This window comes from Ammospiza nelsoni, chromosome 1, assembly GCF_027579445.1.
Source record: "Ammospiza nelsoni isolate bAmmNel1 chromosome 1, bAmmNel1.pri, whole genome shotgun sequence".
Classification (NCBI taxonomy): domain Eukaryota; kingdom Metazoa; phylum Chordata; class Aves; order Passeriformes; family Passerellidae; genus Ammospiza; species Ammospiza nelsoni.
This window is the reverse complement of record NC_080633.1, coordinates 88,249,399-88,276,830: the sequence shown is the minus strand read 5'-3', so window position 1 is coordinate 88,276,830 and position 27,432 is coordinate 88,249,399. Positions and strand designations below refer to the sequence as shown.

Here is a 27,432-nt window from a genome sequence, read left to right as displayed (position 1 = left end):
CAGAACTTCAACAGAGATGTAGTGCTTGGGGTGACTGAAGGGTGTCACTCTGATGTAGGAGGTCTCTGCTGTGGTTTAGAGAAAATACAAAGCTTATTGGGTTTTCAGTTACTTTTACTACAGCCTGTGTTTTCTAGCAAAGCAGAAGGCCTTGAAAACTTCGGCTGAGGTTAGAAATAGCAATAGTAAAATCTTGGGAGACCATACTATGGAAGTTCAGTTGCCATGAGGAAGTATTTCGCCGATCTTTGTAGGAACTGGTTGCATGCAACGTTTTCAATGGTTGGTATGGGTGTTTGACTGTTGGTTGCTGATGTTTATTCATTTTCAATCCAGGAATGTCCTTCCTTTCTCTTATTCTAAATCATCTTAATAAAAAAAAAAAAAGGCTTTCTGTGGTTAACAGCTCTTTGTGAACTCTATATTTTATAGGGTCTCTCAAGATTTAGATATCCTCATTTCTACAGTTGCATTCTTTGTTCCAATTTTCTGTCCTTTGATGCCAAAACATGGATGCTCTCCCAGCCCCTCCTGTGTTTTTTATTGAGAATTTATAACTGAAGGATTGCTCATGTTTATTAGCTTGGAATTTGCTTGTTTCCATCATAAATTTTGTTTCTGTTCACAAGAACAATCGCAGGGTAATTGAAAGGGAAGGATTTTTAAGATCAGTCTTTGAAATCTCTATTTTTTTTAGTTTGTGCAGATGAGCTGCTGTCATCACTGGGAATGGATGGAAGCAAAAGAATTAAATTGCCCTTTTTCTCACATGTGTCTCTTTCAGTGATCCTCTAAGTCATTTAAGTCCTTTATGTCTGATCTCTAATGTCACAAAGACCCCTTAGATTAAAGAAGATCTGTATGGAGCAGCCTTTCCCAGCTGTGCCCTGCAGCCAGTTGAACCCTTTGGAGGATGTGTGATTGCAGCAGTGTATCTGGCACGTTGGGAAGCACTGGATTTACACTGTGTGTACAGCAAGACTGATGTGTGAGGACACCCTGTACCTCCTGCAGGTGCTGCCCATGGCTATGGGGGGGACCAGGATTCCCTGGGAAGATGAGTACCAGGACTAAGCTACAGTGAGTTGTCCTGGTAAACCATGTTTGCATCTGAACTTCTCAGTATTGACCAGTTTCTAAATTGGGTTCTGATGCAGGAGGTGAGAAGACAGTGGAAGGAGAACATGGAGAAGGTCGTGTAGAAGTGAAATAGGCTTGCATGAAAGCAATTGCTCCAAGTAAAAAAAACAAGAGGGAAAAAAATTGCCCAAAACTGTGTTGCCCAGAATGGTCCTGACCAGCAGCAGTGTGTCAGGATGCACTGATTCTGACACTGAGATCCTCACCTCTATGAAAGGCTGCCTTCTGGCCAGGTTTTTCTGACAGAGTCAGGACCGTGTATGACTCACGACAAAGGATTTCAACAGTGCTGGGGAGCAGGAAGGAGGCAAGCTGGACAACAAATAATGTCAGTACCTTTGTTTTCTCTACACATCAAGAACTAGATTCCTGGATGTTTCAGCAGGTATTGGGTCAGGGACTTGTAGGGCTTTGGTTCATTATCACTGCCTCTGCTGTATCTATCTGAATTTTCTTTTAAGGGCTCATTGATCGGGTTTTTCAGCTGCTGCTTTTGATATTACTGTTATGACTTCTTAAGATGTGAGGGATGGGGAAAAATGAGCAGTTCAAACCAGTCAATTAGCCTCATAGTGTGATATCTGGGAGTCTTTTTCCTTTTGTACTTCTTAATACTTAAATGAGTGTTCGTGAAGCAGAAGAAAATTGGGACAAGCTTTTTTTTCAATATACTGGATGTGGGAAAGAAGGGAGATTAGTAAAAATTTTGATAATGCTAAGTATTTCTTTTTCTGCTACTGTTAGAAACATGCTATTTTCCCCATGAATAAGCTGTGACATGCCTCTGTGACTCAGTTTCCCTCCCTCAAGCTCTCTTGTTTCCTCTGGATGATGAGCACTTTGGGACTGTGGCAATTGCAGGACGTGTGTCTGTGGATTGTAGCCAAGAGCAAAAAATACCAGTCACAGATGGAGGGTCCCAAAAGCTGTAGAACATCCTGAAGCGCTTGATGCTTCAGTTTCTAATAGTGGCAGTGATAGGAATGCCAGTTCAGTCAGTGGACACAGGCAGTGTGGCTGACTCCACAGCGATGCAGAACACCTGATGAATGTGGAACACTTCCCATCTGTTGCTGTCCAAGTCTATATTGTGGTTTGTGAACACTTGGTGAAAGACTGCAAAACACTAACACATTCCAGTCTCTAGTCTTCCAGTAGCACCTGCTGTTTTGGGAGGACATTTTTCTGACACAGACTTGAGAAGCAGGCGTACGGGGCAGGTGGTTGTTGTGCTGTCTGTCAGTGATGCTTCGGCACCTCTCTCCGGAGTGTAAAGAATTCTCTCTGGGACAGCAAACAGTCTGTGTTGTCTTTCTTTTGTCTTTGTGTGTGGTTGGAGCATAAGCTGAAGTGATTTCTCAGTTGTCTTCCACTGATATAGTCAGGTTTGTTGCCTACTTGTTACAAATCCCTTCAGTTTATTTTTGCAGGTTTGGACATAGGCATCAAAATTAAAAATAAATTGCTAGAATTGATCTGGAGTGGTATCAGCCTTCACTGTCTGCAAAGTAAATCTAATGAGAAATATACTAGACCAGGAAAGTTTTTTATATAATTTTTCTATAATTCTGTGATTTACTTCTGTCAAGTCTGCAAAGCAAAATATTATTTGGTTATCACATGGATATGAATTAGGATAGGCTAATGGTCTTGAAGGACATCTCTCTGTTATTCTTGGTTAGTTTATCTGGTCTGCAGTTAAACCACATCATTTATCAGGATGCTTCTGAGATGGCTCTGTGCTGACTCAGACTGGGACAGGCCAGGCTTCCATGAATGCCACTCAATATGTGGAGCTCTCAGGGTAAAATGGATCTGGTAAAGATCCATTAAGTCCTACCAGTGCCCTCATGGCTCTGGAATTAGCGTCTGTGGCCTTGTACTTCCCAAGATCACAATCTGGAGCTTTATCACAGCTCCATCTGCCCTCCTGCTGCTGGACAGCTTTGCTTGCACCTTACATTGCCGGCTCTGTCCCACTGTGTGTGACTTGTGGAAGGCAATGCCTTTCTTCACAGGGCAAGAGAGAGCTTGGCATGGGAGCTGCACAGTGGTGTCAGCTGAAGGGGGCTGCTGGAGGGCAACTGGTCTGCCTTGTTCAGGCCAGGGACAGCTTAGAAAACTGACAAAACTTTCCCCCTGGATCAGGTTGGTCCTCCAGCGGTGTTGATGTGGATCTGTACCACTGTGCCAGGGCCCTGCTCAACAAGATGCTGACAGCAGTGTTCAAAGGGGGTCTAAATCAAAACTGGCCAGCTGGGACTAAAACCCCTCTAAGATCCTGCCACTGTTTTGTGAAAAGCTGGTCTCATCTGAGCCCAAATGCAAATTTTTCACCTCTTTAATCCCAGCTTGGCTTTGTAATGTGAATGCTATTTGAGTAGAAGTGCATTCCCTTTTTTCTTCTTTTCTTTCAAGTTGGGTAGGTGAGATTGTAGAGCAGCCTCCTGAAAAATGCCTGCAGGTCTTGTTTGTTGAAAGGGGTGTCTCTATCCAAGGTTCTCATAGCAGCTTCAGTTGTACCTGGTTTTTTGGGGCTTTGTTCAGTCAGGTTGGACACCCTCAAGGATGGTGATGGCTCCACAGTCCCTCTGGGCACCTGTGCTTTGTCTGAACAGCCTCATGGTGACAGTCTTCCTGTCTAGCTGGGATTTCTCCTGAGTCTGGTGCCACTCATCCTTCTGCCATGGAATACCTCTCAGAGGTGTCAATCACCTTCTCTACAGCCTTTCAGTGGGCAGCTGAAGTCACCAGTGAGGTGAGCCTTCCTTTTTGAGAGGAGCATAACTTTGTAGGAGGGATTAGAGGAACATGAGAACAATACCTCATTGTTTTACGTTGTGAACTCCTGGGAGATTATCCTGTTCCTAAGTGTATATTTGTGTACTCCCTGAGTTTCTACATAATCCCAGTTCTCATTTGGTATTCTGTTACTATAATAATTATGTTGAAAGGTGACCTGCAGAAGAAAAGAGGGCTTTTGCTCCTTTGCTCTCTTTTCAATCTAAAAATGTAGAGAAATCCCCAAACTGTGGTTTGGTGGGTAGAATTTTTATTGGCTTGATTTTTTGGTGTTTCCTTCCTCCATGTGATACATACATTTTTCACTTCTCTGCTTTAGAAGGTTGTGTGAGTAATAATGGCAGGCAGCTTGGTAGGATTCAGGTGCCTAGGAAACCAGAAAGCAAGAAGACAGCTGAAGGGATAATTGACTTTTGGTTTTAAAGATGCCAGCTTTTGTTTAGCACACCCTCTTTTCTGAACTTGATCACTGAGCATGATTCTCTCTCTTTTACCTCCAGGCATGACTTGAGAAAGCTTTCAACCAATATTTTTCAGTAAAAATGGGCTTCCTCTTACTGATCGTTAAATATATAAATAAGCATAAGGGAGAACAGTCTATTCAAGATGTTCTTTGTGCACTTTAAACTAGCAAAGAAAGCCAGTCAAAAAGGGTCAAATGCAGTTTTTTTTTCCTTTTCAGCTCACCTTTGAGGGCTGTATAAATCAAGACAAGGAATTTTCATTCTTTTAGGAAGCAAGTAGAGAGGTGGTGGAATTTACAAGCTCAGGTGTGTGATTGTGGGATTGTGTCAGGCTGTGGAAATCCTCCTTTCAGTCTTCATTTGGCACTCATGTGGTCCTCATAAGCTGACTGCTTTAGCAGCTGTAGCATATCTGCAAATATATACTTCCCATGCTGTATATCTATTTTGAGAAAGTACTGGCTACTACCATTAGGAAATGCTGAGCTACTTATTTTTTCCTCTTCAATTAAGCAAGTGATCAAAAGAGGAGACCATGCTGAGATAAATACATGCTTCCAGTATTTTAAGAAATTATATTTTTTTAAGTGGTGCTTCTTTCATGTGGAATTTATTGGTATTTGTTTTCAATAAATGAATCCCAGTCAATGGCCACTGTGTTATGTCAGTTAATACCATAAGAAACATTATTCATTTGATAGAGCAAAGAAATTTTGCTGAGATTAAAGAGGAATAAATGGGAGTTAATCTAGCATTTGACCTTCCAGTTTACCTGACAAAATTAAGGGAGGGACCACATTGTTCTCTGCAGCTGATGATGGGAAGTGGAGAGGGAGGCACTGGGCTCTCCTCCCTGGTATCCATGGAAAGGATGCATGGGAATGGTTCAAAGCTGAAACATGGGAGGTTCAGACTGGACATTGGGAAGCATTTCTTTACCAAGAGGGTAATCAAACATTGGAACAGATTTCCTAGAGAGGCAATTGATGTCCCAAGCCTGTCAGTCTTAAGAGATGTTGGACAATGCCCTTAACCTGAAGTGGTCAGGCAGTGGGACTAGGTGGTCACTGTAGGTCCCTTCCAGCTGAACTGCTTTGTTCTGTTCTAGCATAATCATAGAATTCTGGTTACCTGCAGTTTGATCAGGTTTGGGTTTTTCTTCCCTTACTATGGGCAAAGTAGCTTAGACACTGTCTTCCTATCATAACACAGTCCTAAAGCAAATAATCCCTTTCCTCCTCCTTGTTCTGCACTGATATTTCCAAATCCAAACAGGATACAGGGATTATGGTGGGGTATGGTTGGAATGAGTCTGGTCAGTCCTGGTCCTACACTGTGAGGTCCATAGTTAGGTTTCTTTGGTGAGTCCAGATCCTGAAATTATGTATGGTCATTTTGCCAGAGCACAAAAGAGGCAGAGATATAGTCTTGTATCTCTGTGCTGAGAGAAGAGCAACGCTCCTCTGGTTTTATTCAGCTTCCTAATGAGACTTCAGAATTCATTGCTTTCACTTCCCTCTAACTGAGTCAGCAAGCAGTATGTAGCCAAGCCCAAACCTATTTTAGGCTTTAGCTAGAATGCTTTGATTTTTTTTTTCCAGCTCAGAGGGACATTTGGAAGGCTGGTGTGGTACACAGTGTGAAGAAGCCCTCTGACATTATCTGAGGCAAAGAAGTGTTAAAATTCAGCCTGATTTTCACAGAAATTGCAGAAAATATCTGACTGTGAAATTGGAGTTGGTTCATAAATCTGCATGAAAACTTCCAGGCCTTGGAGCTCTGGGTCAATAATGCTGTCAGCCCGTGCCCTACCTCCGTCTTTGTGTTTATGATCCGTGTGCTGGCACATCACACACTTGATGTGCAGTGCAGGATGGGGCTGAAACAGCAGCTCACTGTTGCTGCTGAAGAGAGGTGACTTTAATGCTTGCTGTGCTTTATCTCCTGGAGCCGCCTGCCTGTGGCTGCTTAGGTGCAGAGAGTGATGATAGCTCCTGTCTAAGCTGTGGTCTCACTTAATGGTCTGCACAAGCAGTTCCTGCAGTCTTGTTGGGTGTTTTTTTAGCCATTACTTAAAGTATTTGCACTTGCAAATAATCAGTTTGAAACTTACTCTTATTTGAGCTTTAATGTACCTTAAAGACCACATGCCAAGAAAAGGGACTATCAGCTGTTTTTTAGTGGGAATTATTATAGTTCAGGTAGTGCAGTGCTAGTTCCAGAACATGGTGCTAACAGGAGTTTTTAGCATGTATTATAGATGTTTTTCTACATGAAAAGCTTTTCTTTTAATGCATTAATTATATTTGTCTTTGAGGGACTTTTCTTTAGCCAAAATAAATATTAGATAGAAAGACATTTTCACAGCTAGGTGTTTGAAGAATAAAAAATTTATCTGCCCTGGAGCTATGAAAGTAACAGACTTATATAATTTCAGTTAAAAAAAAGGCAAAGTTTCAATGTTGATATTTCTTTTCTTATCAAAAATTTGAGATTTCACACGGCTGTAATTTTTTCATAAGAGAGCAAAATAGAGACAAAGTAAATTCCTTGTAGCGCTAAGGATTATATTTATATGAGCTGCTGTAATGTTTTATTTCCATTCTGGTAGAGATTTCTACCAGATTAGAGATTATAAGAATTGATTTCTTGCCAGCCTCATCTAAGGGAGTCTTGCAAGTCTCCTGCAAATAAAATCACCTTCAGAATTGTTGCTCTATTTCTCTTTCTCCTTCTTGTGAAATTTATTTACCTTAAGGGTAGTAAGCTGTCAGACTTTTGATCTGTATACATCTATACCTGTGATAAATTTTTGCCTTGGTTTAGAGCATAGTTAGTAAGTAAATACCAGTATTACTAGACAACAAATAATTTTGTTCATTTTTTTCAGCCATAGTAGCATGGTGATGGTGTAACAAGTAGTCATTGAGAGATTATCCTTTTTCTGAAAACATTTATTCTTTAATAGCAAAAAAGGAAGAGGGTTTTTTCCAAAGATTTTGTTTCATAGTACCTACTTCATAATTTTAAAATATATTTAAAGATAGAAAACCACTTATTTCAAAGAAATCCAGAACTCTCTTACCAATTTGTATGACAGAAGCATTTACATGGAGTTGCTTCAAACAAGATTGAAGCCTTCTGTAGGGCATTGAGCAGAGACTGTCAAAGATTTAAGCTAAATTTACACCAGATTGTGTTTATTGCTGCCTTTCTGTAGATGCAACTTATACTGACAAGAGAGTGCATACACTTTGCTGGGAATCAGATGTTTTTGTCATCACTGTTGCACTATTCCAGATCTTCTGCCTTAGTTTAAAAGGAAAGGGTGAGATGGTGAGATATACATCAGTGTTTGCTCTTAATGGGGTTAAGTCTCCATCCTTACCTTGAAAAAAACTTGGCTGTGGAGCAGTGGAAGGCAGGATAGTACAGGCTCTGGAGGGCCTCTCTCAAACAGAGGTTTAAAGGAGGCTGAAACTCAGGGTTTTGGGGCAAAAGGGTGCCTTCCTTACACACCACTGCTTTGTGGCCTTGCATTTTGAAGTTTCTACTCTGGAAGAGTGACTTCCCTGGCCACTGATGAATTTAAAATCAAGCTTTCCCTGGTGGAAGAAGGGTAGTTAATAAACATGCCAATAAACGCTTTCACCAATATGAGAAGTTTAGAAAATAAATATGGCACTATTTCCTTATAAGAGATTTTTATCTGTTAAATTTTATTGTAATCAGTTTATGAAGTCAACAAAATCTTGAAATGGAACTGCTTCTAAGTGTGGATTTTCTTTTTTTAGCACTGGTTGGACCATTCAAAATTCATTAAGAAGCAAATAAAAAGTAAGTACTGTGTCTCTGCCTATTTATTTTGTTATTTCCTAAAGAATTTGAATTTAGTGTATTAGAACATGATAGAGAATGTTTAAATATGGCCTCTAATGGAATAAATATTCCTTAGAAAAGAGTTTTAATTTAAGGGGTAATTGGCTGACCATGTCTAAAGGCCAGAGCACTTATTAAGCAGCAGCCAGGCCTTCAGAAGCCCTTGTTAAACCTGTGCTGTTTGTCTAAGGCAGAGTGGGTTGCCAGGTAATTTCAGTCTGATCTGTGAAATTGGGTTGCCTGGACACAGATCGCCATTCCTGTCACTGCTTCTGATCCACAACAGATATCCTGCAATTTCTTTCAGAGAGTGAATGGAAAATACTTCATTGTGTAATGATTAATTTTTAAACCTTTTTTCCATATTATTATTTTAAGAGTTTAACTAGCAGAAATACCTGCTGTTTTGTCAAATGTAGTTCTGAAATAGCTGCTGTTTCATCAAAGGCAGTTTTGGATGGAGGGGTTGGTGGACTGTATTTTCTGTGAAAATTGTCTGAGGCAGGGAAGTAGTTCCTGGATTTTTGATAATCTGGTTGCAGGCTTGGGTACAGTACAGCATTGGCATTAACATGTTTTGTTAGAATGCTGCAGTTGGCAACAGTCATGCGCCATGAAGACATGGCTTCTGTGAGATTAAAATGTGTTCTTCAAGAAAATTGTTGACTGCCTTGGAGGACCTTGCAGAGGTAGATCTTGATTGCTTCAGTGGTGTTTTGCCTTTTTTTTTTTTATATAAGTACCCAAGTATCCAGATGATTTTTGTAAACAGTGGAGTTCTTCAGAGGCCTTTAGGATAGTTTGCTGTCACCCCATGGTGTGTGGGTGTCAGCCTGCTAGAATCCATGGTGAAGATAGCTGCTGTGGGTAAGGTTTTTGCTGTTTGGTTTTCTCTCCCCTTTTCATCACATAACTGCTTTACCTTAGGTGACTAGCTGGTTTGCAGCTGCACTTTCTCTAATAGCCTTGTCCTGGAAAATCAGTGATTCTGTAGAACCTTCAGCCAATTTAGTTGCATTTTTTTGTCTGTTTTTAATGTGTGAAGAGCCTATTTTAAAAAGAATTCAGCAAATCGTGGCTCTGAGGAATGCTGAAGAGGGAAGCAATTTGTTGGGTTGTTGTAAAGGTCTGTCTCACAACAGGTTACTTTCCTTTACCTTGAATTCAGCAGATGCTTTGTGAAGAGTTCCTCTTTCATGATGGATGTTGCTCACTGCTGTCTTTTCCAAGTCATTTTCTCAGCTTTGCAGACCTCACCAGTGGTGCTGAGCTGTGAGCTCAGGGTGCTATAACCTGACTTACAGGAGCTGTGAGGGAGACAGAATCAAAGCTCTAATTAGCTGCATATAACTTAGTGGAAGGATCATTAATAGGCACGTGTTTGCTTGTTGATGTGGTGTTATAGAAGATCTTAGAAAAGTGAGGAAAAATGATTTGTCCATCAATTAATACATCAGCAGGCAGCTGGCTGGAAGATGAGAGTTAGGCAGATGAGGATGCAATGGTCACAGTTTCATGGTAGCTGGATAACTTCCTGTTATCTGTGTTACATGGGAAGTTCGATGTAGCATTCACCTTCTGACTTCAGGTAACACAATTCTTGCAACCCCATGGAATTTTTGAGCTTCCTGTATTCATGGGTGCCAGAGTCTTCTCCAGAACTTTTCAGTCTATTTATCTTACCTTTTCAATTAATGTGTTTCAGTTGAAAGCTGATCTATTGGGTAGGGGGTTTTTTGGAGTAGTGTTTGTGCCTGGTAAGAAGGAGCATCACCCTCTCCTTCCCTCTTCCTTCCATTTCCCCCTGGGCCCAGCAACAGGGTGCGTACCTAGAAACTTGTCATTCACAGCATGCTATGAGGCACCCCTCTTTAGACGAAAATGGGTTTGCCAAATGGACTATTGGCTTGATAAATTTCAGTTAATGAGTATCAAAAAGTATGGTAATCATCTATATTTTTTGTTTATTGCATGCATTTTTGAATTTAAAAAATCATTAAATATTTTCTTTGACGAATCTGAAACATGTAATTAATTTTGGGTCTCTTGGGCTGTGGGGTGGTGTGGCAGCTGTTCTGCCTTAGCAGGGCTACAATGAGTGTAAATCTTTTTTCCCCATTTCAAATCTCTGCATGTGCAGTTGGACCTCCGTACACGCTGCATTTTCGCATTAAGTACTACTCGTCAGAGCCCAACAACCTTCACGAGGAGTTCACAAGGTAGGAACTGCGCGTGGCTGACGGGGATTTGAGACATCTCAGGCACGTGGGGGTACTGCAAGCAGGTGATTAGAGCTTTCTTATTAAGGGTGCTCATTTTGTCTGCCTTCTTAGGTGTTTTCCTACTGTCAGAGTAACATCATGTTTTTTATTTGCTGCCAGAAAGCATCCATGGGGCTTTCCAAGCGTGTTGGTGTGTAGGAGATGCTGTGTTCTGGTGCTTTGAAGTTGCAAAGAAGGGCAGAGTTGGGTGGGGAAAGCTGCAGCTGGGAGACACCTGCTCTTGATATCTGCCATCCTCTGAGAGGGGTTTCCATTATGTCCTGCTAAATGCCAGTGCCCTGCTTTGTTCCTGCTGCCCTCAGACTTGGGGGTGATTTAATAATGGTACCAGGGGTAGAGGATTTTGGGAATAGCCAGCTTGAGCTCTGAGTTAACAGTGAATTGAATCCCTTCTGCTTCCCCGTAGTTCTCTGTGAAGCAAAAGCCTGCATTGTATAAAGTCACTCTACAAATATCTGGAAGTCTCTTGTTTCAATCTGCTGGGCTCTTTCTGTGGACCTGTGCCTTGGTGGATCCATAGCACCTTGGTTCAGAGTGTATTCTGAGAGCTGGGAAAGCAGCAGCTGGGGTTTACTTATCTTTTGTATCTGCTTACTTTGTGTCTTCTCTGTATAATATTCATCTATCTTAATGTTACTTTATCTTTTCTTTTGTTCTGCCTCTCACCGTAGGGCACTTTCTGTGTCTTCTAATTTGCTTGGCAATAATCAGTGTACTCCTAATCAGCCTGAGGTGTTTAAGGATGGTTGATTGTTGTAGTTCATGTGCATGTGATGTTTACACTAAACTTGTGCCTGCAGGCAGATGATTACTGTCTCCCTGCTGTCTGCTGTGCCCACCATGCGTTTTTTTCACTGCCTGAGACAAGATTAAAGGGCTAATTGTCATCACCTCATGACAGAGACACAGGGTCTTCAATATCTGTTATCAGTTTAGCCCAGCAGTGATAATTCAATAAAAGGGCATATTCCTATAGAATGTATCAATAATTTATGGAAATCCCTGCCACTTATGTAGCTAAGTATAAGATCTTGAGAGAATCCAAAAATCTGGATGATTTATGGACATCTCTAATGAGAAAATGCAGTTAAATTAGTAGGAATAATATGTGTTTTCTGGAAATTGATGTAAGTCTTCATACATCAGGGTGCATGTCTGACAAGTATTACATTTCCCCTGTGGTCAAATTATGACATTACTGTCTACCACAAGATTTCTTTCTTATGTGCTCTGAAGCATATGATCCTAGTCACTGTGAGATTGGGTTTCTGAGCTATGTGATCATTGCTGTGATCAAGTAAGACATTTTGTCTGAAAGTATTAACCTCTGATGCCTTGTGATCTAATTATTGCTGAAAGGTGACATTTCAGAAGACTATTTTAATTAGAAAAACACTTTAGTCAGCTAAATATTCAGTGTTGTCAACAATTTCTTTTAATTATAAGCTTGGCAGAAGACCACTGTGAAACTGTGTAAGAAAAATTGTGGTGCCTTTTTTTTCCTTCTTTCTTTTTTTTTTTTTTCATTTTTGGTTGGGGAAAGTAATTTTGAATTTAAGAAATCTATAGTTACTAAATTTTTATTCTTCTAATTTATGGAGGGTTTTTTTAAGAGTCTTTGTGCTAGTCTTTGTGCTAGTCTTTGTGTCATATTTTCCATGTAGCATGTAGAGTGAAAAGTGAAGATTAATAATTGTACACTCAAAATCATTCCAAGTAGAAGAAAAATCGTCCTTAACAGTAACTGTGAATTTTCCAGGCAGGAGGTGTTCATAATTCCTTCTGGAGATCTGCTTTGTAGTAGACTTCCATTTATAGTAAAGCTAAAAACATCATATTCTCATAATTAACACATTATTGGGAAGCATTAAAACCCTTTACCTGCTCTGGTTTTGTGTTTAAAAAGACAGTTGAAATACGGTGCATTTTGGAAGACATCTTCTGTCACTTATGTGTGACCTGATTAGTTAGTTTAGTTAGAAGAACAACAGAGGAACATGTCTCTACTTGATGTTGTGGAGAATTTTCTAAGGTATCTTGTTGATTTGGAGTAGCAGCAATTGAGCTGCCAGTGTTTGCCAGCCTGTGCTCAGTAAAGGAAGAAGGGTAAGCCATACCCATCAGAATGGGGCTGCAGCACTGCACCAGCCCCCTGAAACTGATAGGTGCACTGCCTAGAGTCTTCTTGCAAGTTTAGAAGAGTTCATGGGATTGTGAATGATCTGGGCTACCAATAAGAACAGGATGTATACTTGTCTACCCTTAATCTACACATGCAAATACCCAGATTTGATTGGCAGTCAGGTATTAGCCAAATATGTGAATCAGGGATGTATCAAAGAGCTAACATGGATAAATCTGATTCTGCTCTAGTGTTATCATGAGATATTTTAATCTTCCTTTTAATTTCTGTTTCCCTGTGTGATTCCAACTGTTTGTCCTTCACCACATTCGCTCCATGTTCTCTGTGATGAAAAAGCCCCACTTTGTCTTTCTAGCATCCTTTGTAAAGACAGGAGAGGTCTGTGTTTGCATTCACTGGGCTCTCAGGAGTGCCTCGTGCTTTCCTCTCTTGAGTCACTCACCTTTGCAAGCCTCACCCCACAGTGTCCAGAGCAGTGCAGAGCCTGCCTCTGCCTTCCTGCCCTCTACACACCCCTTGCATGACCCAGGGCGCTTGTGCATGCCTCAGAGCCCACTCTCAGTGGTGTCAATGAAGCATGCCTACAACTGAAGGTTAGCAAAGAACAGCTTAAAATACTACAACAGTGTGAAGGCTGTAAATTCCTACTTGGCGTACTAAATAAATGTGTGAGCTCTATGGAATTCTTTTATTCAGAACTCTGCTATTTTTAAGTGACATTTTGGTATGAAACTTTCTGTTTGCCCAATTTGGACTTTTTCCCTGTTCTGTGTTTATGTGTGAGAAGGCAGTCCTGAAGCCTTCATGCCTTTATCTGTGTTTTGTTTCTAGATACTGTAGTTCAATTCCTGTCTGAATTAGGTGAGACCCAAGTTTAGGACAACACTGCAGTGTAAGTAACATTTAGGTTGCTGTGGTGTATGCTCAGATAGAGCACATCCTTAACAGCAAGGCTTTGGACAATGTCCCAGCCACAACCAGTGGACAAAAAATGATCTTCTCTTTGATTTTAGTGGAAGCTGTGGGAGCTTTGAAGCTTGTAGGGTGTATCTGTGTGATCCCAATGGCCCTTTTTTCTAAAGAGCAAGTTATTAAAGTTGCTGTTACTACTCAATGAATTGGGATATTCTTCCAGCCACTGGAACTAGAAGGATGCCACTATAATTACTTTTGACTTTCCGAATTTTTTATTTGTCAGGTACCTGTTTGTATTACAGCTCCGGCAAGACATTCTTTCAGGGAAGTAAGTACCTTTTTACCCTTGTAGCTGTAATTTAAGGAATTTATAATAGTTAATCTCCTGGTGCATTTTGTTTTTCTTTAGAATACAGACATATAGAACATTGTATGTCTCCTGACTATATTACTGACAACCAGAATGGGTAAAGATTTTGATGGATTGATGAGGTGATGGAAATGTTTAAAGAGAGTGAAAACTGTCCTGGGTTTTATGACCTGAAAATGTAACATGGGCTTGCCACATTTTTTCAGTATGGTGGGTGAAAGAGAGGATGAGAAAATTGCAGTGCAACACTTTTTGTTCAGGTCAACTCTGAAAAAATACTTTGTGTTTTTATAGTCTTACCCTGACCAATATTCATTCACACATGCACTAATTTATTTTTTTATTACAGAAATGAAAAACCTTAAACCCATATATTTGAAAATACAGTGTTATAGTAAAAATGGTTCCCTAGTTGATTTAGTGTTTTCTCTGTTGGTTCAATCTTGTTTTATGGTGAAGTGTATCATATTTAATGCTAATCAGAATGTACCAACTTAGGAAATAATGATACACAAGTAACAATTAATTGTAGATGTTTCATAGCATGAGTAGTTTGTGGAAATTAATGTTTCCAGTTTTTCTATCAGGCTTCTTTTTAGCTTTATTGCAAGAGGATTTCACTGACAAGAGATGTGATTTTTATAGTTTTGTGTTTTGTTTTGTTTTTAAGACTGAAATGCCCATATGAAACTGCTGTTGAACTAGCAGCTCTGTGTCTTCAAGGTATGCCATCTTTTGAAAGTGGTTTGTCCTAATTTATTAAAAAACTCACCTGCTGGTTTCTTTTCCTTTGGTACTAATGCATTCTTACTGATCATATATAAATGCCATTCTTTTACCCAAGGAGGAGAATTTTAGGGAGATCACTTTCTTGACTTGCCTCCATTCATAACTTCTGAACTGCATTAGCCAATATCAGCACACCTGCTATGGGGAGGGAGTCTCTAAAGCATGGCTGGACAAAAGTTTCATGGAAGCCCAGGGCTGATCAGGGAAGAAGGACCCAAAATAGCTCCCTGCTGCGGGAGAAGCTGTGGTGCATGCACAAGTGTTACCACTTGAGGCAGAAGAGCCAGCTGGCCCTTCACACAGTTTGTGGGAGGTGGGTGCCTGTGAATTTGGGCTTCCTGCTGCCTGAACTGTGCCTGGGAGAGGAAGCCTCCACAGTGGGTGACTCAGGAGATGGTTCCAGGGCAGGAGGGAGGGAGTGGCAGGTACTGGAGAGGAGAGAATTACATGGGGGGAGGGTAAAGAACTAAGATCACTTCTTAGTGGCAGGAGCAAGGATTTCACTATGTAAAAGCACTTCCGGTACACTGGGTTTCATTACGTTATTGTAGGACAGTGTGGTTTTTTGTTGCTGCAAGAATGTTAATACAAATATTTGTTCCATTTCAAGCAATTTGTTTTGCAGATGGGGAGGAAATTTTTGTAATGAAGCTCAAACCAAGTTCATTTTTTTCTAAAAGAAAGTGCAGTGAGCTGGACCATTCTAAGCAAATAGCAGCAACATTCATTGGAATGAAAAATTCTCTTCCTCTTTCACTGGTGGTTGGGCCATGGCACACAGACAGCTTGGGCAGAGTTGCTTAGTTTAATACAGCAGTGGAAGTAACTCAGTGATTCTAGATGGACTTGACAGGCAAAACTGTGAATTCAAGCAGCAACAGGTGTAAATTTTAAGGCAGTGGATTGTTTTACTGCAGCAGTTGGCACAACTGTGATTGTCAGGTGTGCAGAGAGCTGCTGCAGGCAGACTCCTTTTGTCTTTTTGAGGTGAAGGAAATATGGAGCCCAAATTTGATTTGTTGCTTATGTTTCCACAGATAAAAGCTCCAGTAGCCTCACATCTGGTCCAAGCAAAGAGGACCAAGCAAACAATAATAGGTTAATGCCTCAACATTTTGGGTAGCTGCTAACACCTGTGATTATTGTGTAAATGCAATACAATTGCTGTCCATCATGTTTATGATTTGTCCAGCTATCTACCAAAACTAATACCCTTGCTGTCTGTGGGAACATTGTTTTATGCTTTTTTGCTGTCTTTTTTATTTTCAGTTTCAGTTTTCCACTATTTTGACATCATTGCAATAAGCTTGTCCCAAATTATTTCATTATTGCAACTCATTCATTCTCTTTGCTGACATACATAATAATAAGCATTTTTGGTGTCAAGTTTGCTACATTTTATTGACATTGGAAACATAATTAAGCAGAAAAGTATAAAGAAATTTTGATTATTCCCTCCTCAGTAGGTTACATTTTCTTTGTAAAATGCAGTCTTGCTCCTTAGTGTGCTTTTCCTAAGAGTGAGAAAAAGCTATGAATTGCTATTTAGGCACTGGTAGTCTGAGCCCTCTGAAAGAAAAGTCTTTTTACAGATAAGCTTTAAATTTCATACATGTCTCATTTTATCAAGGGAGTTTTCTGTTAAAGTAATTCTTGATTTGTTGCCAGTCCCATGAAGGAAATTCTGTAGCAAGGAACGCTGGTTTATAGTATGGGGTAACATATGAAGCAGATAGGTAATATTACGCTTCATTTAGGGTTTATCTGTGGAAATGTCATCAAACTTGAGTTCTCACTGTTACAGTTAGTTTTTAACTGCATCATTAGTGTTGTATGGTCTTAGTGCTTAACCAGATATACTTTTGAAGCTGCTAATTATATTGGAAAAGAAAACATTTTCTCACATCTCCAATTTTCAGTTCTAATCATAAGATATTTTCATGGAATACTGCAAAATTTGTTTCCCTCAGTATAAAAGAATCAGCTATATATTTTTAAAAAAATATATTTTTTGGCATTTTCAAAAACTTTCTAGGAAACATCCTTTTGAAATGTCCCCCAGGTTATTTTTTGAAGAACACAGATAATGTGTATGCATTACATATGCATACATATGTATATGTGTTATGTAACACCTGCCCCACCTTCCAATCTCCCCCCCCCCCCCCCCAAGAAGGGGCATGCCAAAGCATGTCATGAAGACAAAAATGAAGAGATGGGTCTTCTGCTTTGCCCTTGCATCTCAAAATATGAGTGCTGCTGAGCCTGTGTGTCTTCTGTCCTACAAGCTCACGATTCTTCTTATCCCTACACATCCTCCTTACAGCACAGGCAGCCTTTGTTCCCCGCCTTCTCTCTCAGATAAGTAGTATAGAAATCTCCCATGTTTTTCCTAGATGGTTGGCAACACATCAAACTTCAGACCCATACCTTTTTCTCTCCCCTTTAATTCCTCCTTGCTAATGTGTTTGCTGTGGCTCCCTCTAGTATCCTGGAGAGACTGGACGGCCAGTAATTCTTAATATGTGTTAAATAGGTTTCTAGCTTTGATGAAACAGCCAGGGAGCTGAGATATCTGTATGTCCTTTTCTTTAACAGAGATAAGAATACTGTAACTCACTATGGAAGATTACTGTTGAGAGAAAAAAAAAAAAAAGTGTGTGAGACAGTAATTAAAAATGAAGACCGAGGAATTCAGTGTCTTTAATATCCTCAGGACTGCTAAATGTTTCAGCAAAGCTCAAGTTCTCAAAATCACCTAGTAGGTGTTATCAGCCAACAGATTGGATTTTGAATGTAACTTCCTATCTACTGATGGATCCTGTTAAGTATTTTTGAAGTCTGGCTGTGACAGAAATTTTTGCAGCTGTTAAGTGTAAAAGCGCCCTGAAGGAATAAAACTGTTTTCTTTGAGGGATTTAGTTTCCCTCTATGCTTCTTCAATTTTATTTTTATTTTGGCAGTAGTAGTAGGAGTAGTAAACAGTTAAGAAATGCTGACTGACAAAGGGCTGGTTGGCAATCACATCATGTGTCAGGTGACAAATGCTATTGCTGAAGAGTGTATTTTCCACTGGTGCTTGCCACACGGTCCTGAGGCAGCAACGCTGAGCCTGAGTACAGCTGAGAGGCTCCAGGAGCAAAGCTGTCACAGACACAAGGCAGTTAAGGGTGTCAGTCACTGAAATGCTCAGCACTTGCATCTCCTGCTGAGCTCAGTGGAGTGGGAAAGTATTCTGCTCCTAGAAAACACCAGAGCCTAAGCATAGAAGTAGAAAGTGACACCCTAATTATGTCAATGTTTCAGCATTTTTTTTCCTTAAAATTATTAATATGAATATTACACCACCACTGTGATTTAAAAATCCACACAGCTTTATCACTGGTTTAATGAGACTAGGTATTCTCTTCATGTTTTGACATGAATAGAAACATAACTCCTGAATTTGTCCTAAACCGGGACAAATAACAAAGCATGTGATAGAATGGGAAGTGTTAGGGAGTGAACAGTATGCAATGAGAGGAAGTTTCAAAGTCACCTCTTCTAAAACAGAAGATGCATTGATGATTGTTTTTAATAGAAACTTTATTTCCTGTAAATGCATTAAAAATCCAGAGGAGCAGCTTTATTTGAGCTGGTTCAGTCATAACATTCCTGAATGTCAGAATTCTGTACTACAGAATCCTGCAAATGCATTTATCTGACTTCTGCTGTGAAATCTGATTTGAATTTACTGGGGCCAGGAGTAGGGGGATGGGGTGTTAAAGCATTCTGCAACATGCATAGGAACTTGCAAACTATCCTTATCTTTGTAGGGACAATGGAATTAAATATTTCTGGTCATCTCAAGATCTTTATATTTTTAATTTCTCAATTGATTGATTTCAGCTGAGTTGGGAGAGTGTGAGCACCCTGAGCACACACCAGAGCTCGTGTCTGAATTCAGGTTTGCACCAAACCAGACTGAAGCAATGGAATTTGACATTTTTCAGAAATGGAAAGAGTGCAGGTAGAGTACCTGTGTGGGAGTGGGGTCTCTAGCGACAGGTTTTCTTCTCTTCCAAAGTCAAATCCTTTCAACAGGCATGAAGTGGGGGTTATTTTTGTCAGTGGAGAAGTATTGTAAAAAGTCTTTGAGCCCTCTCCTTCCCTAGAAAAGCCAGGCAGTAATTTAGGGAAGGTTGGTGGGGTGAGTTTTAATTTTTTAATGGTTTTTCTTTTAGAGTATTCTGTAATAACTTAAGGAGCCTTGTCTTCTTCCTGTTTATGTTGGAAATAAATCTCTTTCTCTTTCTCCCTTTCTTTCATTCAAACATAAATTTTATGTTTGGGTGTTAGGAAACTCATTTTCCTGTCTTTTGTTAATAAATATGGTAAATTTTAGTGATGCTTTGTTACCTGAACTTTCATCCTTATTGGCAATTTTAGACCTTCTTGCATTTTTGGTCCTCTGTTTTATTTTCATTTGGAGGGAAGAGGGTAAAAACATAAGATTGAAATACCATTTAGTATCTTTAAGACTGAGGACACAAAGAAAAGGGTTAGGGGGATGAATCTGAAAGCATTTGAAGTAAATAATTTTTTTTACCATGAAGTATGAATTTTATGTTCATAGGGGAAAGAGCCCGGCGCAGGCTGAGTTGTGCTACTTGAACAAAGCTAAATGGCTAGAAATGTATGGTGTAGATATGCATGTAGTTAAGGTAAGATCTATGTGATGTTCTATTTTATCAGTGTGATGTCCCTGCCCTGGTGTGGGCCAGTCCCTGAGGAGTGTCCTTGTTGTGGTCTGGGCTGTCCCATGGGCCATGGTCCCTCCCAAATCATTCCCACCTCCCAAGGGTGCTTCTCTGGGCTCCCACAGCATCCCTTTCCTATGCCCCTTTCCCACAGCATCCCTTTCCTGTGTCCCTCAGTTTCTTCCTGTTGTGTCTCCTTCCCCTGGCAGGAACTTGAACAGGTGAGGTGAGGTGTGGGCTGCCCTGGATGCAGTGTTGGTGTGGGTCCATCTCCATGCATCTGAGAGCCTCTCTGAGCAGCACATGGCCTCCTCCCACAAAGGGCACCCTGCAGCCTCCCGTTGCCAAAATATGCCACTTTGTACCCAATACAGCTGCATATTCTTCTGCTCTGTAATGTTAAAAAATTATGGCAACTTTATTGTTTAGTTTAAGACCTATGGATTTTGCAATACTACTGTATTAAAAAAATGTACACTGCTCATGGCAGATTAATTATTTATTCTGTACTTGCTTGCAGGGAAGAGATGGTTGTGAATATGCTCTTGGACTGACACCAACAGGCATATTGATCTTTGAAGGAGCCAACAAAATAGGCTTATTCTTTTGGTAATCTGCTTTTGTGTTATATTCCTTTTTGTTAAAATGCTGAAATCTTTCTCCTTTGCATAATGGGATCTCGACTGTATTTCGTAAGTTATAATTGAATCTACAAAGTTTAAAATCTGAAGGTTAAATCTCAAAGTGGATTGGCCTGATTAGATGTACCACTCTCAAATGTGAAAGTTGTAGAAATAAAATTATTTAATATTATTTTAATTCTGTTCTTTTTGATTCTTGTGTTTAGGCCTAAAATCACAAAAATGGACTTTAAAAAGAGCAAACTAACGCTCGTGGTTGTAGAAGACGATGAACAGGTAACTTCTTTCCCTTACTTGAGCCTGATCCAACAAAGTGTGGTGTGTGCTCAGGCTGGTAAGAACACAAGGGAGGCTCAGCACACTGTTGGCCCAGGCTGTGTTTCTCCTACCAAGGACAATAACTAATATCATGCATGCCAACTTGCAAAGCTTTTGTTTCTGCATTTAGGGCAGAGAGCAAGAGCACACATTTGTTTTCCGGTTAGACAGTGCCAAAACGTGCAAACATTTGTGGAAGTGTGCGGTGGAGCACCACGCTTTCTTCAGATTGCGAGCCCCAGCAAATAGTAAATCTAGTAGATCCGACTTCATAAGGCTGGGATCACGCTTCAGATTCAGGTACTTCGTGAAGTAACAGCAATGTATTTATCTTTGTACAAAAGAGCAGGTACAGCTTCCAGCAGAAGGCAGCAGTTTACTTTGTTTGTTTCTGTGTTTTAAGTGGGAGGACAGAATATCAAGCGACACACGGGACGAGGTTACGCAGAACTAGCACGTTTGAAAGAAGGCCCAGCAAGAGATACCCATCTCGGAGACATTCCACTTATAAGGGTAAGTGTTTCTAGACATCTGTGCACTGAGCTGGAAATGCAGGTGTCCCATTAAATTCCAAAAATGTCACATTACAATTGTGACATCTGTACAGAGTATGTCAGATCACCTAAAAAACCAGAACGTGCATGGAGTTTTTTTTTTTTTGCCACAGTTTGTTGTTTCCCTCTTCTGTTTTTGATCTCAAACTACAATTAATTCTTCCACCCCCATCTATGGAGGTGGTACCTACAGCTTCTTTTGTTACTCTATTGAGGAGGAAAGAAAAGTTGCAGAAAACCCACTAAGGCAAAGCATGTCATGTTTATTTGAAGAATTGCTTGTGTCATGTGGGGTGGAGCCGTGTCCAAAAGCCTCACTGACTTGCTTACCTAGCCAGACAATTTTAGGGTTATTGGACTCCTTATGCAGTTGTTGTGGCTTTTCTGATTGTAATGACATGTTATTCACCTGTCCAGACTCTGACCTTAACTAGCTTGCCCTGGGAATTGAGATGTGCTGAATTTAAATGGAATGACAGAGAAGTAATTTCTCTTGTGGTTTTGTAATCTGTCCTTAAAAACTTGAGCTTTTTGTTCCATGTAGAAAAAGCTTGAGCTTTTTGTTCCTCCTAGGAAGGAGCACTGCAGGATAACTCTCCAAATTCTATATTACTTGAGCCTGCAGGTATAGTTGCTGTATGGAGCAAGGCTGTACAGAGTAGGGTGAGATGACATTCCCCTAGAATGTCTTTGCACTCATTTGCATTTCCAGAATATAAACCACAGTTCCATGAGCAGCCCTTGTGGTATTATGGGGACATTTTTGTCTCACTTACAGTGGGGGAAGAAAGGGTGACAAGCATGCATGCTTTCTAGAGGCTGTAACTCTTTCCCCTGCTTCCTGCCTTAGTACATGGAAGGAGTTTAACTGAAATGCATATTTAATAAATCTGTGAGATGCTGTTATGTGAGACATGAGAGTCAACTATATAGTGTAGGGTATTTTTTAAGTGGAAGAATGAATTCTTTAATTCTTGCCATAACAGGATCTGACAGATGTGCAGGTTCTGCCTTGAGTCTCAGTGCTTCTGTACTTATGTCTGTGAGAGAGAGGCAGAAGAAAGTGTGGCTTATGCTTAGTTATGTTCTCTGTCCATTGCAGCCAGTCAGAACTTTTCACACCCAAGTGATTGTCTTCTAGAGAGCTCAACAGCATGTTTGTTAGGTTAATGCAAAAACTCTCTGTAGGTTGTTGTCTTTTCATGCATCTTTTGGCCATTAAGCCCTGTACCTAAATGCAGCCTGCAAGGGTTGGATTTCTTCTAGCTCTGTCACTTTTGAGACTTCTGCAGTGTGTCATTAACTTCCTGCATTCAGCAGTCAGTTGGATCTTCACTTTCTCTCTGAGAAGTTCTTCAGTTCTCTTGAAACACTCACAGCCATGGAAAAGAGATGATACCCCCCAGTTACTCAGCTGCCACCTTCACCATTCTTTCCAGCCTGTCCAAAGCAGAGGCCATGACCTTGTTCCTCAAGATTACTCAGTGCCTCCCAGGATTCCCAACTGATGGGCTATTTTGGCTACCATTATTCCCTGCAGTAAGACACAGGCCATTGCCAGCTTGGTGAATACTCTGGTTTCTGTAAGATAGTGAAAATTTCTGCAAGGAGTAGTTTCTGATTTCCAGTGGACTTGATGGTATTGGCATCATACTACAGTAAGATGAAGAAAAAAGTGTTCTGGTTGTGCAGAACGTACTCTGCCAAAAATTCTGTTTTGGCATTTGGGAAGAATATGCTTGTCTGCTGTCATCTCTAAAGGGCTTTTACTCTGGCAGGACCAGAGGGAGATGTGTGTCTCCTCATACTTCATGATGTTGCACAGGATTACTAGAAAGCACAGGGCTGCACTTGAAATTCAGACACTTCTGTGCAAATATGTCTGTGTAAGGATTCACTTCAGCCAACAAGAACTGCAAAATAGCCAATATTTCACTTGTCTTAAGATTTTTGTGTTTGTTTCTTTTTAAGCAAACAATCCTGTGAAAGCAGCACAACTGTGGTAAGTGACTGCCCAACTTTTTTCTACCCCTCAGTTGCTGTTTTCAGGCTAAAAAGATTCTGAAGACAATATATGCTTTAGGATTTGTAGAAACAGATTCTCTGGTGTGGGATGAATTGCTTTGGCATGTCTCATTATGCATCACCAGATTCTTCTTAGGGTCTGTCTGCTTCCATTGTTTAATCTATTTCTTTTATTATTTTTTTATATGAAATCAGACCAAAGTAAAATATACTTCCTTTTTGCTAAATGCTCTTATACTGTGTTATCAAGCGTAATTTGTTCATGTTTTTTAAATCTAAAGCAAAGAAATTATACACCGCTCTTTCACATCTTAACTGCTATGGTGTGTATCTTGAATAAAATTATGATGTCCTTAATAATATGAATTTTGCTTCTCTGTGGTACTTCCCTGAACTAAAAAACATTGTGATGTAGATGTACTGATTACATAAAAGCAATTTTTTTTCTCTCATAGTGCTAAAAATACTCCGGAACTCCATAACTACCAGGTAAGAGCATACCAGTTACAGAGGAAAATGTGGTCTATTCCATATTTTATGGTAAATATTTTTGCTCTTTATAGTTTGTACAGCTGTTTTGCTCCCCTTTCCTTACTCTGGAGTGAGATTTTATGATGTGTCAGAAATAAACAGCACCATATTGGGGTTAAGGACTTTTCTCTTTTTTCCCGTGTTCTTGGATGCTCTGCAAGCTGAGTACACTCCATTTGCCATCTTCTTTCCCTTCCTTTTCTTTCTGTGCAAGTTAAAGCCTTTGGGACTGTGAATGTGATGGGCCCCAGGAGACTGCTCTGTGAGCAAGCTTTTGTCTAGAGCAGCCTCTCACAGCAGGTGATCGTGACAATTTCCAAGTTGCAATTACCTCCCTCATCACAACACTTACAGAGTTCCCTGCTGGTCAAACCCTTGTTGGGGTTTTTTTAATACACTCCAGGGAAAACATTACCTGATTTTCATCTGTGCTGCTGACAGTCAGTAGGTACTGAGAAAAAGCAAGCTTCCAAACTCTGCATGTGCACGAGAACTTAGTCTTAACACTTTTTATTAAAACCAGTGATTTTGTTTTACTGTTTCTCTTCAAGATCTTGTGGATATAAGAAGGAAGTCCTGTCACCAAAGACAGGAGACCTCCTGAAGCCTGCTGTTAAAACCTTTCTTATTCTCCACCTTTGATCAAAGTTGACGTTTTTTGATGTGCTTTCTATGAGAAGCACTGGATGTGCCAGGTTGTCTGTCAAACAGGAGAACAATTTTCTTTGCATTGTCCCATGAGTGTGTCCTAATGAGCAGGCTCAGCACCAAGAGGCTTCACTATGTGCTCAATGACATGGGAGAAGGTCAGAAGCATTAGAGTTTCTAGGGTTCACCAGGAAAATAAAAGTGAAAACTTAATAGGGAGCTTTAATATGCTTTTATTAACCATTTCAATGTTTCCATTTGCAGCCCCAGTATCATCCTAATATACATCCTGCTCAGCCACACTGGCATCCACACACCCCTGTGAATGTAAGGTAAGTAATCTTCCCTTTGTGGATAAAAGATGATTACTTCTTTCATGTTACTTGATATGAAGCTTTGGTGGCCCTGTTGGGCAGTTCTCTGCACATGAAAAGCAAACAAAAGTTAGAAGTATGAGATATAGAGACATTCTAAGGTTTGCTTTGGAATATGAATCTTTTTCTCTAGTTGATTTCTAATTCAAAAATCAAAATAGAATGTTAGTGATCTCCTGTAGGGAGTCTGTTGGATAGGGAGCTGCTGTGTAGCTTAATTGCGAATCAATCAGTATTTGTTTGTATTTAATTTCCTAAGACAGAGGAGAAACTCATTTTACTGTAAAGTTAAGCTATTAATAATTATATTCTTGCAGTGGAGCACTGTTTTCATCTTTTGCAGAAATGTATATGAAAAAATGACAAGTACATGGAGCAATTTATCAAGAACATTAGAGATAATGAGTAAAATTATAGCACTGAGTTTTTGAGAACCATTTCACAAAAACATTCCTGCATGTGCTGTTGTGCTATCTTCTTGCATACTTCTTTCTTTGTAGCTAGTGATGAGAGACATTGAGGGAAAAGACATTTTGGAAGAAATTCAGTCCAATTAAAACTCACTTGGTGGAATGCACGGTGAAGGCATGCACCTGCTGGTGGATATGTATCTATACGTGTACACATTATAAAAGCCAGCCACTTCTTTATCCTAATAAAAAGTAACCTTTTTAGATGACTCAGGTTTTTAGACAAATAATTACTGTCTTCAGTGAAAAATACCAATACCCTAATTTTTGTTTCTCCTTATCTAACATTTATATTCTTACATCACAATAGGTAGACTTTGGTTTTAGTGTGGGCAGGCTCTGGGGATGAGGCCAAGTTTAAAATAGATGAAAAGACAATTTGGTGTGAGTTTGAGTCTGAGAATGCAGAAAAAGGGCAAGTACATGATTAGAAATAATAGGCAGAGAAGCAGACAGGCATTGTCATCTCAAAATTTCTAGTGCATAGCAGTGAAGAAGATATTAAATTTGTGTTAGAAACAGGAGACTTGAAGTTGTGCAATGAACGTTGCCTGTATTTCAGGCTCAGGAGTCTTCCTGGTTTTAGGGTTTCTTTATCCAGTTTATTATGAGCTCTTTAAAATGTACAATTTCACATTATGAAAGAGTGGCTGCCAAGAGAGCCCAATGATTTTATAAATCATTTGAGGTTTTGCTGAAATTTTTCTAAAGGTTTCATCACTTACGATACCAGTCCGTGACATTTTAAAGCCAAATAGTTCACCCTGGAGCAGAATGATATTGAAATAAGCACAATAATGTATTGTAGTGTGTGTAGACAACCTCCCCCTTCAGCCCCTCCACTGCCTGGGCAAAGACTAAGGTCAGTGAAATATGAACAATGGCTTTTTTATTGCAAGGCTTGTAAAGCTAAAAAAAACAACCCATACTTAAAAGCTCAGTCATAGATGCTTGGTAGAAAAGGTGCTCAGAATTTTGGTCCCATTCAGGTAGAAGCATTTAAATGTGTGATTAAAGTGGAAGTTTCAAGTTATTCTAACTTGGAGTCAAAGTGAAATAATTGGATAATTAAAATCTTGGACAGCTTGATTTGAAAAAGCTTATTCCATTTGAATGCAAACTTGAGATCACAACCACTGATGCATAAAATTCCTTCTGCTGTGCATGAAGGTCTGGAATAGGCATGGGCTGAAATGAAATGACTTGTGTAATACATATTATATATGGAGCTTTTGTTGAATAACTTGTGAAATAGTATGTGGAATTGTGTCTCAGTTTTCTTAGTAAATTTCTTTCACTGAAATTGTTTGCAGATTCTTTCAGTGAAATTGTTTGCAGTTAGCTTAATATTTCACCTTCTGGAAAAAAAATCCAACGAACAGCTGTCATTATATAACTTTAGAATATATCTAAAAAAAAAAAAAAAAAGGTAAAATCTAAACCTTGCCTGTGTTTCTGCTACTATAAAAAAAACTTACCAGAATCATAGAATGTCTTGGGTTGGAAGGGACCTTAAAGATCATCTGATTCCAACCCCTGCCATGGCCAGGGACACCTTCCACTAGACCAGGTGGCCCAAAGCCCCATCCAACCTGGCTTTGAACACTTCCAGGAATGGAGCATCCACAGCTTCTCTGTGCAACCTGTTTCAGTGCCTCACCACCCTCACAGAAAAGAATTTCTTCCGTATATATAATAATTGCAGCTTCAATTTGGTAATAAGGTAATGTTAAATGTTGTGGTTTCCTACATAGTGTTCAAAATCATTGTTTTATTTATTCCCCACTCTGCTGCAATGATTTAGGGGGCACTGTAGGAATGGCTGAGGTTAGTTTCTAAGCAGCAATAAGTAATGAACAAATAAGGAAAAAAGATATTAAGCAGCAATAAGTAATGAACAACTAAGGAAAAAGATATTTTCCTTGTAGTACTTTTGCAAGTCTCAGAGAATTACCTGTACTAACTGTAGACTGGGGGTGTTCTTAAGAAAATGCAACTCTGTAAATTACAGGCTGCTTTAGTGTTAATTAACTGCACCAGTGCCAAAGGAATGGCAGCACCTACAGAGCTATTTTCATTCATAATAGGATTGCCTTTATTAACCCTTTGCACTTTAAGGATGTACTGTCATGAGCTCAGTGTTTTGCATGATATGTTTTATTTTACTTGTTCGTTGTACAAATTTAGTTTTCCTGTAGCCTCCTCCCCTTCCCCACCCCCCTTTTGGAATTCCAGAGCATTGATGCACTGTGCTTGTCTGTAACATTGCAAACAGAGAGGGTTTTTAATGATTGAGCTCTGGTTGAAAGCCTTTTGAAATCAGCTACAAGATTCCCAGTTGCTTCAGC

The 27,432-nt window shown here is 39.8% G+C and overlaps 1 protein-coding gene across 3 annotated transcripts in view; it reads left to right on the top strand.

Annotated features, from left to right (window-relative positions):
* Nucleotides 1-27,432, top strand: part of EPB41L4B (erythrocyte membrane protein band 4.1 like 4B) — a 165,237-nt gene that overhangs the window by 53,762 nt on the left and 84,043 nt on the right. For all 3 annotated transcript variants that reach the window (XM_059477000.1, XM_059476991.1, XM_059477008.1), the window contains exons 3-15: nt 8,201-8,243; nt 10,426-10,504; nt 13,909-13,953; nt 14,666-14,718; nt 18,673-18,793; nt 19,400-19,487; nt 20,044-20,132; nt 20,371-20,440; nt 20,613-20,782; nt 20,886-20,995; nt 23,008-23,038; nt 23,517-23,550; nt 24,505-24,572. In XM_059477000.1, coding sequence (XP_059332983.1) covers nt 8,201-8,243; nt 10,426-10,504; nt 13,909-13,953; nt 14,666-14,718; nt 18,673-18,793; nt 19,400-19,487; nt 20,044-20,132; nt 20,371-20,440; nt 20,613-20,782; nt 20,886-20,995; nt 23,008-23,038; nt 23,517-23,550; nt 24,505-24,572 — 1,001 coding nt within the window. The remainder of the gene's footprint in view (nt 1-8,200; nt 8,244-10,425; nt 10,505-13,908; nt 13,954-14,665; nt 14,719-18,672; nt 18,794-19,399; nt 19,488-20,043; nt 20,133-20,370; nt 20,441-20,612; nt 20,783-20,885; nt 20,996-23,007; nt 23,039-23,516; nt 23,551-24,504; nt 24,573-27,432) is intronic.